General features: G+C 30.9%; 1 protein-coding gene across 3 annotated transcripts in view; it reads right to left on the reverse strand.

Moving 5' to 3' along the window:
- Positions 1 to 710: 710 nt before the first annotated feature.
- Positions 711 to 16,622, reverse strand: part of LOC105213499 (uridine phosphorylase 1) — a 41,230-nt gene continuing 25,318 nt past the window's right edge. Inside the window, exons 1-6 of one of the 3 annotated variants that reach the window (XM_011186376.3) lie at positions 11,987 to 12,284; positions 6,625 to 6,748; positions 3,559 to 3,906; positions 3,360 to 3,498; positions 3,100 to 3,293; positions 711 to 2,090 (exon numbers count right to left, since the gene is read on the reverse strand). In XM_011186376.3, the coding sequence (XP_011184678.1) occupies positions 1,914 to 2,090; positions 3,100 to 3,293; positions 3,360 to 3,498; positions 3,559 to 3,906; positions 6,625 to 6,748; positions 11,987 to 12,057 (1,053 nt within the window). In that variant the 5' untranslated portion in view covers positions 12,058 to 12,284 and the 3' untranslated portion in view covers positions 711 to 1,913. Of the gene's footprint in view, positions 2,091 to 3,099; positions 3,294 to 3,359; positions 3,499 to 3,558; positions 3,907 to 6,624; positions 6,749 to 11,950; positions 12,285 to 16,622 lie in introns of those variants that run through there. The other 2 variants (XM_011186375.3, XM_011186377.3) reach the window with 2 other exon arrangements.

Consider the following 16,622-nt stretch of genomic DNA (forward strand, 5'->3'; position numbering starts at 1 on the left):
TTAATACTATTATTTGTTTTTGCTTTAAACTATTGTTTTTGTTGTTGTTTTTTATTGCAATTATTAATCTTCTTGTAAATGTTTAAATTTATGTATAGTAATTGTAAATATTTTAGAACTTTTTATATGAACTGTGCATAATTTGAATTGCTTTTAATTAGGCTATACATTACAGTTGCGTGCATAAAAAATGCACACAAGTGATGTTTCTTTTTTGCTACCTTGAAAATTCGTTTAAATAAATTTAAAATATACCGTTATAAGATATTTGTTTGCATAACAATTTCAATAGATTTAAGTATGTATTTATTGTTGCGATTTAAACTTATTTTTATTATGTAAGCATGTAAATAAATATGTGTAATTTTTATACATATGTATGTATATTATCAATAATAAATAATATCCTGCTTTCTTATAAGCCCGTGACTAAAGAAGACTCGCTAACATAGCAACGTTAAACATAAATACCAATTTCAGTAAAATTTATTACAAATTAATCATTTTTCATTATTATGTCAGCTTTGAAGAGTGGAGAATCGAACAAACAACTGGTATAATTCTACGAGACTGGTATAACACTAACAAGCTGGCTTAACTCTGAGACAGTTATATTCTAAGCGAATATTATAACTCTAAGATACTGGTATAACACTGAGCGACTGGTATAACTCTAAGAGACTGGTATAAGTCTAACAGACTGGTATAAGTCTAACAGACTGGTATAACTCTAAGAGACTGGTATAACTCTAAGAGACTGGTGTAAATGAAAGAGACTGATAGAACTCTAAGAGACTGGTGGAACTTAAAGAGACTGATATAACTCTAAGCGACTGGTACAACTCTAAGAGATTGATAGAACTCTAAGAGACTGGTATAACTCTAAGCGATTGGTATAACTGTAAGAGACTGTTATAACTCTAAGCGACGGCTATACGTTACGTGAATAAATAATTACTGAGGAATTTTCAAAAAACCATCGTCAATATAACAATCAATTATTTGTGCTACCAGTTTTCTTAAACACATTACCCGAGTTTTAGTTGAGCTGAGCGTTCTTTTGCCACTCGCTTATAACGAAAAGTGACTTAATATAACTGTGCATATGTAAGTACAATATTAACCCCTTTCTTTTAAATATTATGGGAGACTCAAAAATGCATAAGTAGGTGCCACGCCCACTAAATGTGTTTGAATATATATTTATACATATATACATTAAGCATTTTCAACTTAAGTAACGGTATTTATGTGTCTCTACGGCTTAATTTGAGGGTATGCAAAATATTCGTTGCTGTCTTTTCTTTAGGAAATTTTATTTATTTGCTTAATAAATCAAAGACTAAAACATTATGCAATTAAATAGCTTAAATAAGTATAAATACAAAATTATAAAATTAAATTCTCAAATGCTTCCACAATAACGCGTGTGTCAAACAACGCGCTCTATACATATATAAATACCGATATCTTAAACTTTTTCAACAAATTGATTTTTCAACAATAAATTGCTGTATTTCATTGTAGTGTTAAACTCTTAAAAAAATCGTTTGTGCAACACTGGCTAACAATAAGTTTTTGGTCTTTTAACGCTTAGTTTTTTTTGTTTTTTTCTTTTTTTGGGAATGTTTCGTATGTGGTGTCATTAACATTTTGTTTTTGTTTTTGTTATTATTAAATTTACTTGTTAACATATTTATAAATACATCTATATGCAATTAATTGTATTTTATGTATGTGTATGTTTATATGTAAGTATGTATGGTATGTATATCTAATGCGTATGTTGCGTTGAACCACCCACTTGTGTCTGGCAAGTTAACTGGCAACAAATGATCTTCGTCAATATGTATCATATCGTATGTAGATGTGTAATATATTCAACTGCATACTACTAAAAATGCTTGCTGCACTTATTCGTGCGCCTGTGATTCCTGCTGCACCAACTTGAAACGCCGTGGCGACTTAATTGAGCCTCGCGATAGCGACTTCAGCTGTCCTTTCTGCGCCAACGTTTTGCATATGTAACGTGAAATGAGCGTTTGCGGCCGATTCTGCCATTCGTGCATTACCTCTTTGGGTGCATTTACCTGAAAATAATTGAATTTGTTATAGTATTATTCAAAATTGAATTTTTCTTTATCAAAATTACTGTTATTAAAGTTTTTAATATTCAAATTATAGTTGATTACTCATAAATACCAATTTTGAAACAAGAAACAGTTTTTTCTTCAATTTAACTCAAGTATAAACCGTAACTTTCCCAAAATACTTGACCGGAATCGCAAACATACACTTTTTTAAGAGTCTGTGGTTCCTAATTGTTTCTACTTTTTAAAAAATTTTCTTCAATTTAGTGCTGTTTGTAAAATTTTTAAAGGTTTAAGATAATTAGTAAAGTTGAAAAATAGATAATTAGTAGGAAAAAAAATTTTTTTAACTTTCAGAAAAACTACCCAGACGAAAAACTGTCTAGTTCGGCTTCTCGAGCTTTTCGGATCTGTGAAGAATATGCCGGAATATGTTCTCATAATAAATTTCAACAAATTATTCTAAACATAATCTTTTATCAAAGAAGAATGTTCCCTACGTTCTAAATGGCTAGGAGTAATAATAAAATATTGTTTAGTAGATTCTGCTACAGTATTAATACAATAAAATATTCGCAAATAATCTCTAAAAGTTAAAAACCTGTTTGTCTCTTAACTACAACGGATAGAGAGGCATCACTATTTTGACGAATGTGTTATGTCAAAATCAATGGCAATTCTAGTCAAACATAAAAAAATGATATAATTTGATTTCTATGGCAATTTATGCCACCAAAAACGAAAACGAGAGATCTTACGAAACCTCAAATTTAACTGTTGCAAAATGTCATGGCACTTTGACATTTTATTGTGGTCATTTTACCATTTTTTTCTCATTAAATTTGACACACTGCAAACCAAGCATTATCTCAACAACGTAATAATTTTTTGTAGTATTTCATTGATTTGTACTTCTCCTTTAGATATAAATAGGTTTCGAATCTTTTTATCATATGAATCTAGGATTACGAAGTACTTTGTTCTTCCTATAACTTCCGCTAGAACTCACCTGATCGCCATTTAGACGATTTAATAGCGCAACGCATACGACTGCCGCCTTAATGCCAGCATGATATGTAAGTGCAGCGAAAATGGTGCTCTCCATTTCGATGTTGACCACACCTTTGCTGCTCAACATTTCCAAATACTCCATTTTATCGGATTCGGAGAATTCGCAGAATGCGCCATCCAAACGACCTTGACCTACAAATGCAAAAACAAAATAGTAAATCAGAAACATTTTAAGTTTATTCAATGTATACTCCATACCTTCATAGAAGTCATTTGTACATAGAGTTTTGCCGATAATCGTGTCATAAGGATCATCCTCACTGGCCAGCGCTTTGAGTTCACGTGCCAGTTTCTTATCCAATTTGGCAGGTCGTAACACGGTTTTGCCCAAAATTGTCTAGAGATAAATAATACATTTAGTCCAAATTAATTTTCGGATTTCAAGTTTTGGACTTACAAATTCATGCGCATTCCGCATGTGGCTATCGAGCGCTTCTTCGGTGATGATAACAGTACCCCCCTCAACTCCAACACCACCACAAGTGCCAATACGTATGAATATGGGGTCTTGACACTTGGCGTGATACATGAGTTTGATCAATTCGTGCAATAATATGCTCACAGAGGGTGTTCCCATGCCGTGACTAACGCAAAGCACTGGACCTACTTTGTACATTGAGTAGCGATATGAATAGGCGCTGATATCTTCCAATTTTGTACCGGCGGGTAATTTATAACCAATTTCTCCCATAATGAAATGTGCAAAGTTCTCCATGCGCTTTGGTGTTCCGCCCATGCAAACAAACTGAAAGTGTAAATGAAGAAAAATTTTGTTTTTAGTATTAAAGTGAGAATTGTAGAGATTATAATTGATTAATGAAATCAATTTATGAGAGCAATTCCATAATAATTATTTTTTGAAAATAGAACCTTTGTTGCTTCGGAACTCAGTTAGTTGTCATTTCGATGAATTGTTGCTGAAAGGATAGTTACTACAAAACAGTGAAGTTCTAAATCAGTTAGATGATAGACCACAACTAAACAATTTAGAGTAGAACAAATAATAGATTCCAAGATTCCATCAAATATTAATTTTGTTCAGTTTAGAGAGAGTACACTGTATTATCACTGGAATGCTTGCTTGCATATTAAATCAACCATAAATCAAAGCATATCTTTAGGCGCTAATATAATTATCGGCACTCTGATTGCACGATTTCCAACCGATTACTCACATAAAATATTTTGCTTAGATTAATTTGAATATTGTGTTGTTGGCACACACAACCAAACTTTAAATTTGCACTTGACAAACAAATTTAACAAATCTACGAAATTTCAAACTTGTTCTTGCTGAAAATAGCCGAACACAATTTATGCATATTTGAGCAAAGTGTGAAAGTGGTCAAGTTGAAGGTGAGGTAGTACACAGCAAATTGTTATGAATTTTAATTAAAATATATACAAGTATTCAAATATTATTGCTTGGACATTATTTATATAGACTGTTAGTAAATTTTGCGTTTCTAGAAAAATGGGTTTGAAGTGATTAAATATATAAATTATAATTATATTAAAGAAGTTGGACTCTGCTAATGTTTGTTGGTCAATATATATATTTTATAAAAAAAAATGATATTTATATGTATATATGTATATATATTTCCTTTGCGTGTCTTATTTGTTAATCTTTGGTCTTTAATTCTAAAATATATTTATGTACATATCAGCGAAAATCATTTTAATTAGCTAATAAATTATGACACAGTTATGTTAATTTTCAATTCTGCGCACAGATATACATACATATGTATGTATGTATGTTTGTATGTTTCTAAGACATGCTGATAAGCGCACATTTAAATTTGACGTAGTGATTTAATTTAAATGAAAGCGTATCACACCAATTACGTTTTAGTTTAATAACAAGCGAATTAATTAGCGCTACAACTAATGTTTAATTTAATTTGAAATAATCTTTACAAAATTTTAGTAACACATCAAAGCCCCAATGCACAGTGGTTCCGCCGTAGGCCAAAAATAAAAAAATCCATCTCTCGATTTTTTTACAAAATGTAAGCCAATGGCCTCTAAATTATCCAAACTTCTTATTTTCAAACCGGGTTTTCCCAAAAATCGAACTGTACTTTCTAAAAATAGAGTTAAACGCATGAACAACTGTATTTTTCTAAAGCACATCAGATATCAAGATTATTTTTAATGGCTTTTGAAGCTAAAGGTATTTATTTTAAATTGTGAAATTAATTAAGACTTACGTGATTTGTATTTTTTGTGAAATCACCTATTTTTTGTACCTTTTTTCTGCGTCTTCAATGTGTTTACATAAAGTTTTAGTTGTGTTCCCCGGTGATCCCCCGTTAGATTTATTTTACATTGTCTTTACCAGAGTCTTAAGGTAATAAATTAGGTGCGGAAATTTGCAGATGTAGAAGTAATCGTCAAAATAGTAATAGCCTCTGAATTAACTATTTTTAAGTTCAAACTCATTATAATTGGACTAAAAAAGCTTGGAAAGAAGGATAAACCATCTTTAGTTTAATCTATGTACGGTTTACTAGAGTATGCATTATAAGTTTTTGTTCTAATTATAATGGCAGTAGAATGGCAGTGAAAAAATGAACTATATTAAATTGGTGGATAATTTGCTTTTTTCCTACATGATTTGTTTATATGATATTATTCTTACAGGTTGAATATGGGGGTTGGATGGGGGAAACTATAACGACAAATCATGTTCAGCTTGTTTATCGCTTTCTTAAATGTTTTTACAAAGCCTTACTGAAAGTTTTGACGCTCCGACCATGACCATGAGAAGTATTTTTGCGCATGATTACCATATAATGGCAATTACAGTTCTATGGGAGCTATAGTACCTAGTACTCCGATGGGGCCAATTTTTTTGCTATATATTTAAAATAATTTTCTAGATTTTTGGTGAAAATTTCAAAGCGATATCTCAATGGGAAGTATTTATGGCCGCACCTTCATACAAGCCGAGCCACTGTGCAATGGTGTTTATTCATAATTATGTATTTACATATTGTTTTAATATGATCATACATATTTACATATATATTAATCATATTGATTTATAGCGTCGCAAATCTATTAAAAACATTGTGCAATAATTTCAATGTTAATTATGCGGTGTCAAAATCCATGACCTGCGTAATAAGCTTATGAACAAATTTATTTCAACTTATTTACAAACACAAATGCTGTTATAAAGAGAAATAATTCAGAATTCAGAATAAAATATTTATTCGATTCCAAAAATATAATGGTACATAAATTAGTCCGATTTGTTTTGAGAGAAGTTATAATTTAAAGAAATAGTTTAGAAAAGTTATAATTTTATTAATATATCTAACATAGATACATATATAAGTTGAAGCCTGGTAGAGAACTGTCAAAAATTATATATACGAGTACTACACTTAAACGAAATTGCTTTAAATAAAGAACTCGAGAATTATAAACCATTATTAATATATGTACTTACTTTAACATCACCGAACATTTCATGCAAATCATGACTTTCACTGCCCAAAGCTAGATGGTAGAGTATATCTTGATCCATCAATTCGATGTTGGAATTACGCAGCTTCACGGTGCCATCGGAATATCTAAGTGAATAAAAGAATAAAAAATTGTTAATAGAATTTCGAAACGTTTTTCTCTATATGTATGTGTTAGTAGGATATACGCTTTTACATTGAAATTTGTATAAATACTTGGAATCAAGCACATTTAAGAACGCTCAAAGCAATAAAATATATCAGGATAACAATATATTTTTAACTATGGACTAGAAAAAGGTTTCAAATAAAAACAAAACAGTGCAACAAACAAAAATTAGTTATACGGTTCTGATAATGTGCTGATAATAGCGGATATTTGATGGGTCTTCCAATATCTAAAACTTTAAGAAAGCTCAAAAATTACAGCACACACATTTAAAGAATTTTACATAGAAAAGCTAAATATGTTTGACTTAACCCTTTCATGGTTTATCATATTTATAATTTTTGTCATATTTGGAAAATACTGAATAAATGGGGTTTTCAAACAATCAACTGACATGTAAGCCGTTAAATTTAAAACTAAAATATTCTTTACCTTTATTTGAAGAGAATTCTATCATAATTTAGGCAACATTTGGAGAAAAAAACTAAAAATTTTAGTTTCAAACCCGTTGATGTCTTTAATCGTATTTTCTTATATCCGAAAATCAAAACGGAAAATACCGAATGAGATAATCGTCAACAAGGTTGCAATATACATGTATTTTAAATACAAATACGGAATACATACTTTCTTTAGAGACGTTTTCGAAAACAACAAATCTTTTTGGAGTTGGGAAAATCAGCATTATCTACATATGTAATCCGTAGGAATAAACATACATATACTTGAATCTGGATAATCCATATGGATACCCAGATATTCCAATTTTTACTTTATCCAACTACATATTTCGATAAACCAAACTAATTTTTTCCGGGAGATTGAGTCATAAGTAAAAATGTTTATTCTCCAATTTTCGAAGTTCGGCTCCGAAGTTCGAAAAAAGTACTTAAAAAAAATATTATTATATGACCATGTTTTATTTTCGAAAAAAATAAAAAAAAATTATATCGAAAAATACGGGATCCCTTATAAAATCTGTAATATAAGCCTTTTAGAGGCTAACTTCGAAAATCGAATAATTCACTTTTTTACTTTATTTTACTTATGACTTAATCTCTCGGACAAATTTAGTTTGGTCCTATACACAGCCGAGTGTTGAACAGTGTATGACCGAATATTCGAATACGGATCGTATGCTTATTATTATTATTTATTTGGAAATTTCCTTAAATATTTTCATAAAAAATAAGTTCAACAGAAAGCTTTCCTCTACTACGTAGTTGTTACGTAACTCTGATTTAATATGTATTTACGTGTATATATAAACTGTAGTATTGCCATATTATTTATATGCTTCTTTGTACAGTTCTACTAAAAAAACACAAATTATAATAACAGTTGTTCAATCAAAACGAAAAATATTTTGCAAATATAGAGTGCGAAATCAAACAAAAAACAACTGATAAGCCATACATATGTATAAGTATAAATAATTAAATGTATATGTACCTATGTATATACATCTATAAATACATATTAAAACAAATATTTATTGCTTGAGCAATAGTTCCATTTTATTTCGTATTAATTCATAAACTAATCATTGATTAATATATGTATATATAGTATATAAACTACATTTCATTAACAATATAACATACAAATTCATTCAATAATCGGCAAACATCGTCAATGTCATTGAAGCGCCAAAATTTATAACACACAAAAATTTCCAGAAGCGGCAACTAATGTCAGAAGCAATAAACATTTTGAAATTGATAGAAAACGAAAGTGCAAACGGAAATGTTAGCAGCGCCATAATCTACTGCCAAATAAATACATATGTATACGTATACATTAGGGTAGTCGCAAAAGAAAAAAATCAAATGAACAGCTAAAGTCACTTAATTGTTGATATTTTCATAAAAAAAAACAAATACTTGAACTTGAAAACCAAATCGAAACACTGCACTTGTTACAGTTATATTTATAGTTAAATTGTAGGTCTGTTTTTAGATATCTTATCTTATTAATCACACTCTTATAAACTACTTGCGCTCCTAATTGATAATGTTAATTTGATTAATTGCCCTTGGCCTTTCAATTACTTATCAGTTAATTAGTGTGACACACCCACCTAAGCGATAGCTTTGCTGGTATAAATATGCTAAAATGCGTATACATTTGATGCAAAGATAAGAAAAGCTTTAAAATAATTATTTTTATTTAATGGGTCCGCAATTAATGTACATTTGTATTGTAGAATAATGACGTGGGGCCGCAAACAGGTCACACTTCCGATAACAGTAAGCGTGTGTTTATTTATATACATATATACGTATGAATAACAGTACTAAAAGTCATATCCGTAACAATATTTTCGTTTTATACGTTTAATTAAATATTTGTGTAAATGATAACGGGTGTTTAGATACGTCATTTGCGAATGATAATTTGTAAAAAACTCAATTTTAATCGACTGATTAGTAAATTAAATTTCTGTTGTTAATTATAAGGTGAAAGTGTTATTATACTCTCGCAACCTGTTGCACAGAGTATCATAGTTTTGTTCACATAACGGTTGTTTGTGTCACCAAGAAATATAAGAGTTAGATATGGGGTTATATATACATAAATGATCAGGACGACGAGTAGATTTGAAATCCGGATGTCTGTCCGTCCGTCTGTCCGTCTGTCCGTGCAAGCGATAACTTGAGTAAAAATTAAGATATCTTAATGAAACTTGGAACACATGTTCCTTGGCACCCTGAGGAGGTTGCTTTCGAAAATGGGCAAAATCGGTCCACTGCCACGCCCACAAAATGGAGGAAACCGAAAACCTATACAGTGTCATAACTAAGCCATAAATAAAGTTATGAAAATGGAAAATGAAAAGTATGTGGCTTCGCCCACTTATGGGTCAAAAACCATATCTCAAGAACTATTCGACCGATTTCAATGAAATTCGGTACATAACTCTTTCTTGACACCCTGATGACACGGGTGGAATATGGGCGAAATCGGTTCACAACTACGTCTACTTCCCATATAACCCAATTTTGAATTCCATCTGATTCGTTCACTTTATAATGTATTCATAAGGAACCAATGAAGCTAGCGGAATAAAACTTTACACAAATACTGTATTTGAGCTGTGACATCACTTGTGGAAAAATTGTCAAAATCGAACCATGACTTTTCAAGGCCCCTGATATCAAACATGAAGAACTCAGTGCCTAAGGTTAATTTTTCACCGAAAATATAGGTAAATCCCTCAGATATTTTAATGTAATTCATTTCCTCTGAATTTTTTTCTTATAACAGTTTCTCTCTGTACCTGAAATGGTAAAAATTGGGTCATAACTTCCCCCAGATCCCATATACCTAATTATAAGTAATATTAAATTAAGTGAGCGTATAGTCTTCGATACGTTGTATCTTGGTGGTGAAAACGAGTGAAATCGGTTTAGGAATTACCTCAGTCCCCATATACTATTTATGATGATTTTCGTTATTCTATTGAACTTTATGCCGAATATATGGGTCGAATTGTGTAGTCTTTATAAAATTACATCAATAAATTGCGAGAGTATAAAATGTTCGGTTACACCCGAACTTTTAGCCCTTCCTTACTTGTTTTTTTTTAAATTGCAAAAAATTTAAAATATTAGTTTAGTTTTGAAGTACTGTATATGGTGTAATTTGATTTCTTTGTATAAAAAATACACAGCATCCACTTGAAAGATTGTTGACATCAATTACGGAACGGAAACATAAAGTCATTCATTTGTCCTTAAATAAACAAATAATACTTTAATTACAGCTGTAATTCCACGAAACGAGATGTCGCGCAATTTCTCTTCTAAAGGCAAATAGGTTATTGAAAAAACGGATTGGGGGAATTCCCGTAATTTATTTGTAAATATTTCTCACATTACAACTGAATCATTTCTGTATATATACTGTTTTTAGCACAAACAACTGTAACTTGCTGCCTCCATAGGCAATAGATGTTAAGTCGAAAATTTTAAATTGCCGGTATAGACTGCATACTACTTCTGGACTGACAACAGTTGTCAGAATAATAATCCTGTAACTAATATTTTGACAGTTTAACAGCTACTTTTCCATTCTTACCAAAAAAATCATATATTTTATTGATGGTTATTCTAAATCACCTCCGATTTGGACAGATATTTCGTTAATATTTTTTCTCATCTGTTAGCAAAATAATCATTATTGAGTTGAGTTGTGTCCTATAACAACTATTTCCTTCAACTCAACTTCAAACTTCAAAGTTGTGCATCATAATAAGAAAATCAACCTTAAGAATGATGCTACTGATTTCGGGGTGAATATATAGATATAATATAATTTTACGTAAAATACTCAGTATTATTTCTTACAACTCAACTATCTTCAAAGTTGTAAATCATAAATAATATGAGGCTAAAACTTTAGAATGACACTACAGATATCAATCTCTGGGTGAATATATGAATAAAATATATTTTTACATAATATAAAAGTTTGGAATTGTTTTACTATATTTTTACTTATAATTCACTTACATATTATCTCAACATGCTATTTAATCCAATGATTTTTAAGTTTTTTTTTTCTTTTAAATCTGATATGACCCTGTCATTCAGTTAATAAATTTCAAAGGATTATTGATATTCCACACTAGAGAGCTATTAAGGATTATTGAATATTCTACATACAATTTTCTCTTGATTAAATAAAGAAATATAAATAATAGTTGAGAGTTATTTTTTTAATCAATTTTCATAGCAATAAATTATTGAAAGGATAAACAAGGATTAAAATAACAGTTTCCCCGAAATTAAGGCTTATCTGCATAAATATTTCTATAATGTTTGCTTTTCTATATTTTTTTGTCGCAAACTTTTACACTTTTCAGTCATTCTCTGCATTTAAAGTCAAGCTTAAAGCAAATAAACTGCACTTTTGTTGACTGAAATACATAAGTAGGTACATATACAAAACCGAGCTTATATATAAATAAACACTGAAAACCACAAAGTGCTGCCAAAAATTTCTCAAGAATTATCTTAATTTTGCATACGTTGTCGATTTCAATCGTATAATTCTCGCCAAATCAGGGCGGCCATATAACTACTATACCATAAATTACTAATAAACGCATGCATCTACGAAATACATATAATTTCTACCTGGTCCAAACACAAACAGTTGCATGAAATTCATACTCCTCATCATAGTCCTCTTCGCAATGCTTGCAATCCTCGCTATTTACAGCTATTAAGCCAGTTGGTGGCATTTTTTCACACTTCTCTTTTATTACTTGTACTAAATTAATATTAGCTTTTATTGAAAATCACTTTTCAGGACACTTTTCTAAACAACAGTACACTTTGAACAGGATAGAAGTATCTAAAATATACGATCCAAATAAAATTTCAAACACAAACGAGCTATAATTTCTACCGTAAGCAACAAAATAGGCGACTTAAACGCTTCAAACGCTCAAACTCGACTGATTAGTTTTCGCCGCGGTGTTACTTTTTTATAAAATTTGTTATACATAGTTCAACAATGTGGTAGGTCTATAAGAGAGCCGAAAAGAAATCAATCATATGTATGTTATATACATACATATGCATACAGTGGTATAACTGAGTAGTGGTGAGAGGTGGTTCATATATTGACATTCGTCCCAACCACATCACCACGGTAGTCGCTGTTCTGCGGTAATGCGAAGTTACTCTGGTTCAGCCCTCAATTCTTACCAGTAGTAGTCCATCAATACATCTTATCAATGGTTTCAACTACTATTTAGAATAGTGGGATCTCATATTAGAAGCAGCGGTCCACCGACTGATCGAAAATAAACGGTGAATGTATGTTTTTAAGACTTTGGTGGGCATAATTAGATCCATTTTTTGTAAGCTTGAGAAAAAACATTCGGATAAAGAAATCACTCTGAAATATCCAGAATTCATTGTGACTCGGAAACGCTCCATATGAAGAATTTTGAGCGAAATTGGTTGTGGTTTTTCGAGGTACTTTTTACAATGGACTTTATTTTTTTTTTTTCTAATTTTCAAGTAACTAATTATTTAATTAATTCCTTTTTCTTTTCATTATATTCTAACATCCAATTATCACCACTCCAATTGCAACTAGTCTAAAACTAGTTATTTTTAGAAAATTTTCTCCTGCACTGCAGGGTTTGACTGATTACTTCTCTTATGTATGCCTGCAAATACTCGTATTGGTATGTTGATATGTGTAATGGAATAATCACAATTCGCTAAATTGGTTTGAGCCGGCAAACAGCTGTGCTGATTTTGTTGTTCTCTATCCATATGAAAACAGCTGTACATTACTTACATATTTCTAATTTATATTTTAGGGGTTGTATGTAGTCTAAATTACTTATGCATTAAGAAACTCCGTGCATGAGCCCTTATGGTTGAGTACATGGTTCTAGAATTATGCTTCTTAAGCTGATTTATTTCCGTTTTTCGTAATTTTTTCTCTTATGTATTGCAGTACGTATATAAGGGGACAGATTCGCCTAATGCACACAGCAGGAAAGCATTGTTCAGCAGTTTGTTTGTCAAAATATATGTATTTTTTCCAGGAAAAATTTAATATTTCTAAATTTTTCCAAAACTTCCGTTCTTTATGATAGAATAAAATTTTGAAAAATTTAAATAAACATCAGCGAATCATATATTAAAAATTACTTTAGTTTTATAAATGCTGTAGTTATACATAAGTACATAAGTAGATCAATCGTTTAATCCTCATCGGATACCGTATCACTAGCCAACTTTGATTCTTCACTTCTCTTTCTGCCTTGCTTGAACTCGGCTTTCTAGTAATTATTTTTTTCCATTTTGTTTAGATCAATCTAAAATTTTTTTCTGTGTAAATTCTTTCTTAAAAGTATACATATATCTTTACGTTTGCGTTAGATTGCAATTAAAGCATTATACATACATACATACATACATACATAATATATCAGTATACGTGTGTGCTTGAATATTAGTTTCAGTGTGCAAATTATATAATGAATATTCATTCTGAAATTATTAGCCACCAACTGGTTTTATTTCGGCATTCCGTCAGAATACCAGTTTATTTGCGATATAGAATTTTATTATTGCTACTAAAAAGAGGCCAAAATACATATACATTGATATAGTATATATGTAAGTAACAGCTACACATACGCACATACATATGAAACCACTTACGTACTCAATATTTTATCTCTCCGCGCAAACAAGTCTCTTTAAGTTCGTCATTTCAAACGCTACTGGTTTTAATCTTAAAATAGAGTTTTGTATGTCTCAGAACTGCACTCAGAGCTTTGACTAAATCACATTTAATAAGTATGTTTTAATGATTTTTTTATTCACTAACTCTCTGTGTCTAATCTACCGCAATTTAGTACCGAACATTTTACGCTTTTGTCTGATAACGTGCACAGTACTGTACTTTGAGTTCATATTTGCCAATACGTCGTTATAAAATCATTATAAAGTATTTGGGTATTACCAGAACCTTCATACCAAGTTCGAAATCACACAAAGTATCACCAATATTGCTATTCGCATTTCATTGTAGACTTTTATAGGGTCTTCTAATTTAATTAAATATTTTTGTTTTTGGTTTTTGCGTGTCAAAATAAATTTTGTGATTCACTTATAACATCCCCGTAAGTATATCTAAGTAAAACAAGTAAGGAAGGGCTAAGTTCGGGTGTAACCGAACATTTTATACTCTCGCAATTTATTTATTTAACTTTATTTATATTATATAATACACAATTTGACCCACATATTCGTCATATATATTGTATAAAGCCTATTAAAAGTTGGAAACCCTAATATTATATTAGAAGCACCGAGGTCCTCATGTTCGATATATGGGGTCTTGAAAACCTATGGACCGACTTCGGCGCTTTTTAGAAAGGGACTGCCACACTATAAATGCAGAATTTATGCAAAGTTCTGCACCGATATCTTCACTAGTGCTTACTTTACATATGTATATATTGTAATGTAAACGATTCAGATGGACTTCAAAGTTCTGGTATATAGGAAGTAGGCGTGGTTGTGAAGCGATTTTGCCTATTTTCACAACATATCATTGGGATGTAAGGAAACTATTACAAACCAAGTTTCATTGAAATCGGTCGAGTATTTACTGAGATATGGTTTTCGACCGATAAGTGGGCGACGCCACGCCCATTTTCCATTTTGTAAAAAAATCTGAGTGCAGCTTCCATCTGCCATTTCTTATGTGAAATTTAGTGTCTGACGTTTTTCGTTAGTGAGTTAACCCACTTTTAGTAATTTTCAACCTAACCTTTGTATGGGAGGTGGGCGTGGTTATTACCCGATTTCTTTCATTTTTGGACTGTATTAAGAAGTGGCTAAAAACACGACTGCAGAAAGTTTGGTTTATATAGCTCTCTTGGTTTCCGAGGTATGTACAGAAAATCTTTTTTGGGGCGGGGCTATGCCCACCTCCCCAAAAAAATTACATCCAAATATGCCCCTTCATAGTGCGATCCTTCATATCAAATTTTATTTCCATAGCTCTATTTATGACTTAGTTATGACACTTTATGTGTTTTCGGTTTTCGCCATTTTGTGGGCGTGGCAGTGGTCCGATTTTGCTAATTTTCGAAAGCAACCTTCCTATGGTGCCAAGGAATAAGTGTGCCAAGTTTCATCAAGATATCTTAATTTTTACTCAAATTACAGCTTGCACAGACGGACGGACGGACGGACGGACAGACAGACATTCGGATTTGAACTCCACTCTTCACCCTGATCACTTTGGTATATATAACCCTATATCTAACTCGTTTAGTTTTGGGTGTTACAAACAACCGTTATGTGAACAAAACTATAATACTCTCTAGCAACTCTGTTGCGAGAGTATAAAAATATACTGTAGACGATTAATTTTTCAACAATAAATAACTTTTATATTTCTATTTGGCGCTTTAATGAATGCATAATTTAAATAAAAAAAGTTCTCAAATTTTTCTTACTGGGTATAACATTAGCAAACTGAACGTTATTTGATTGCAAAAGTATATAATCTCTCACTCTCCGCGTTTTTGTTTTTTATATCAGCAGGTAATAAGAAACCTGTGAATATCAAACAGAGGGGCTCGACTTCGCTAACTACCATTATACTAGTATATGATTGGTATGTTTGTGAATAAATTTCTCAGATTGATTTTGTTTACATATATATATGCTATATACATATATACATATACGTATGTGCTTAAAAAAGTACCAACTGTTTATTTATATATAATCATTTTTATTGGAATTGGCTTAAATTCATACAAACCGCATTCTACACGTCTACCCACTTTGACATAGATTTCTATATGTACTGAAGAGTATGTGCATTATGTGTACGTGTCGGTGCTCATTCATTATTTTTACTGTTAACTGTTAAAATATATGAGTCAGCAGCTTTGAAGAGTGGATAAAATAATAAAAAAATCAAAGTTTGTATAATGCATTGTTTATGTTTTTTCTTCGTTTTTATTTTGTCACGGTTTGTGTGCTGTAGTAGATAACTCGCCGTAAAATCAACTGGTCATAAACTACTTTATAACTAGTATAAACCACAATTTCAATTGGCTTTTTTTCACAACAAGCAACTGGTAGTTTAAAGGTAGTAAATGCCCACGAAATGTTAATTTCACTTTACATAAGAGTTTTAGTACTTGTCCAAAAAAAATTATTCATCAACTTTTACTCTCATTTAACATTCTTCAGATTTTTTTATTTCGAAAGTACTGATTCGTCGAAGTAACTTTACTCTCCTATCTGTTTT

The sequence above is a fragment of the Zeugodacus cucurbitae genome, chromosome 2, assembly GCF_028554725.1.
Source record: "Zeugodacus cucurbitae isolate PBARC_wt_2022May chromosome 2, idZeuCucr1.2, whole genome shotgun sequence".
Lineage (NCBI taxonomy): Eukaryota > Metazoa > Arthropoda > Insecta > Diptera > Tephritidae > Zeugodacus > Zeugodacus cucurbitae.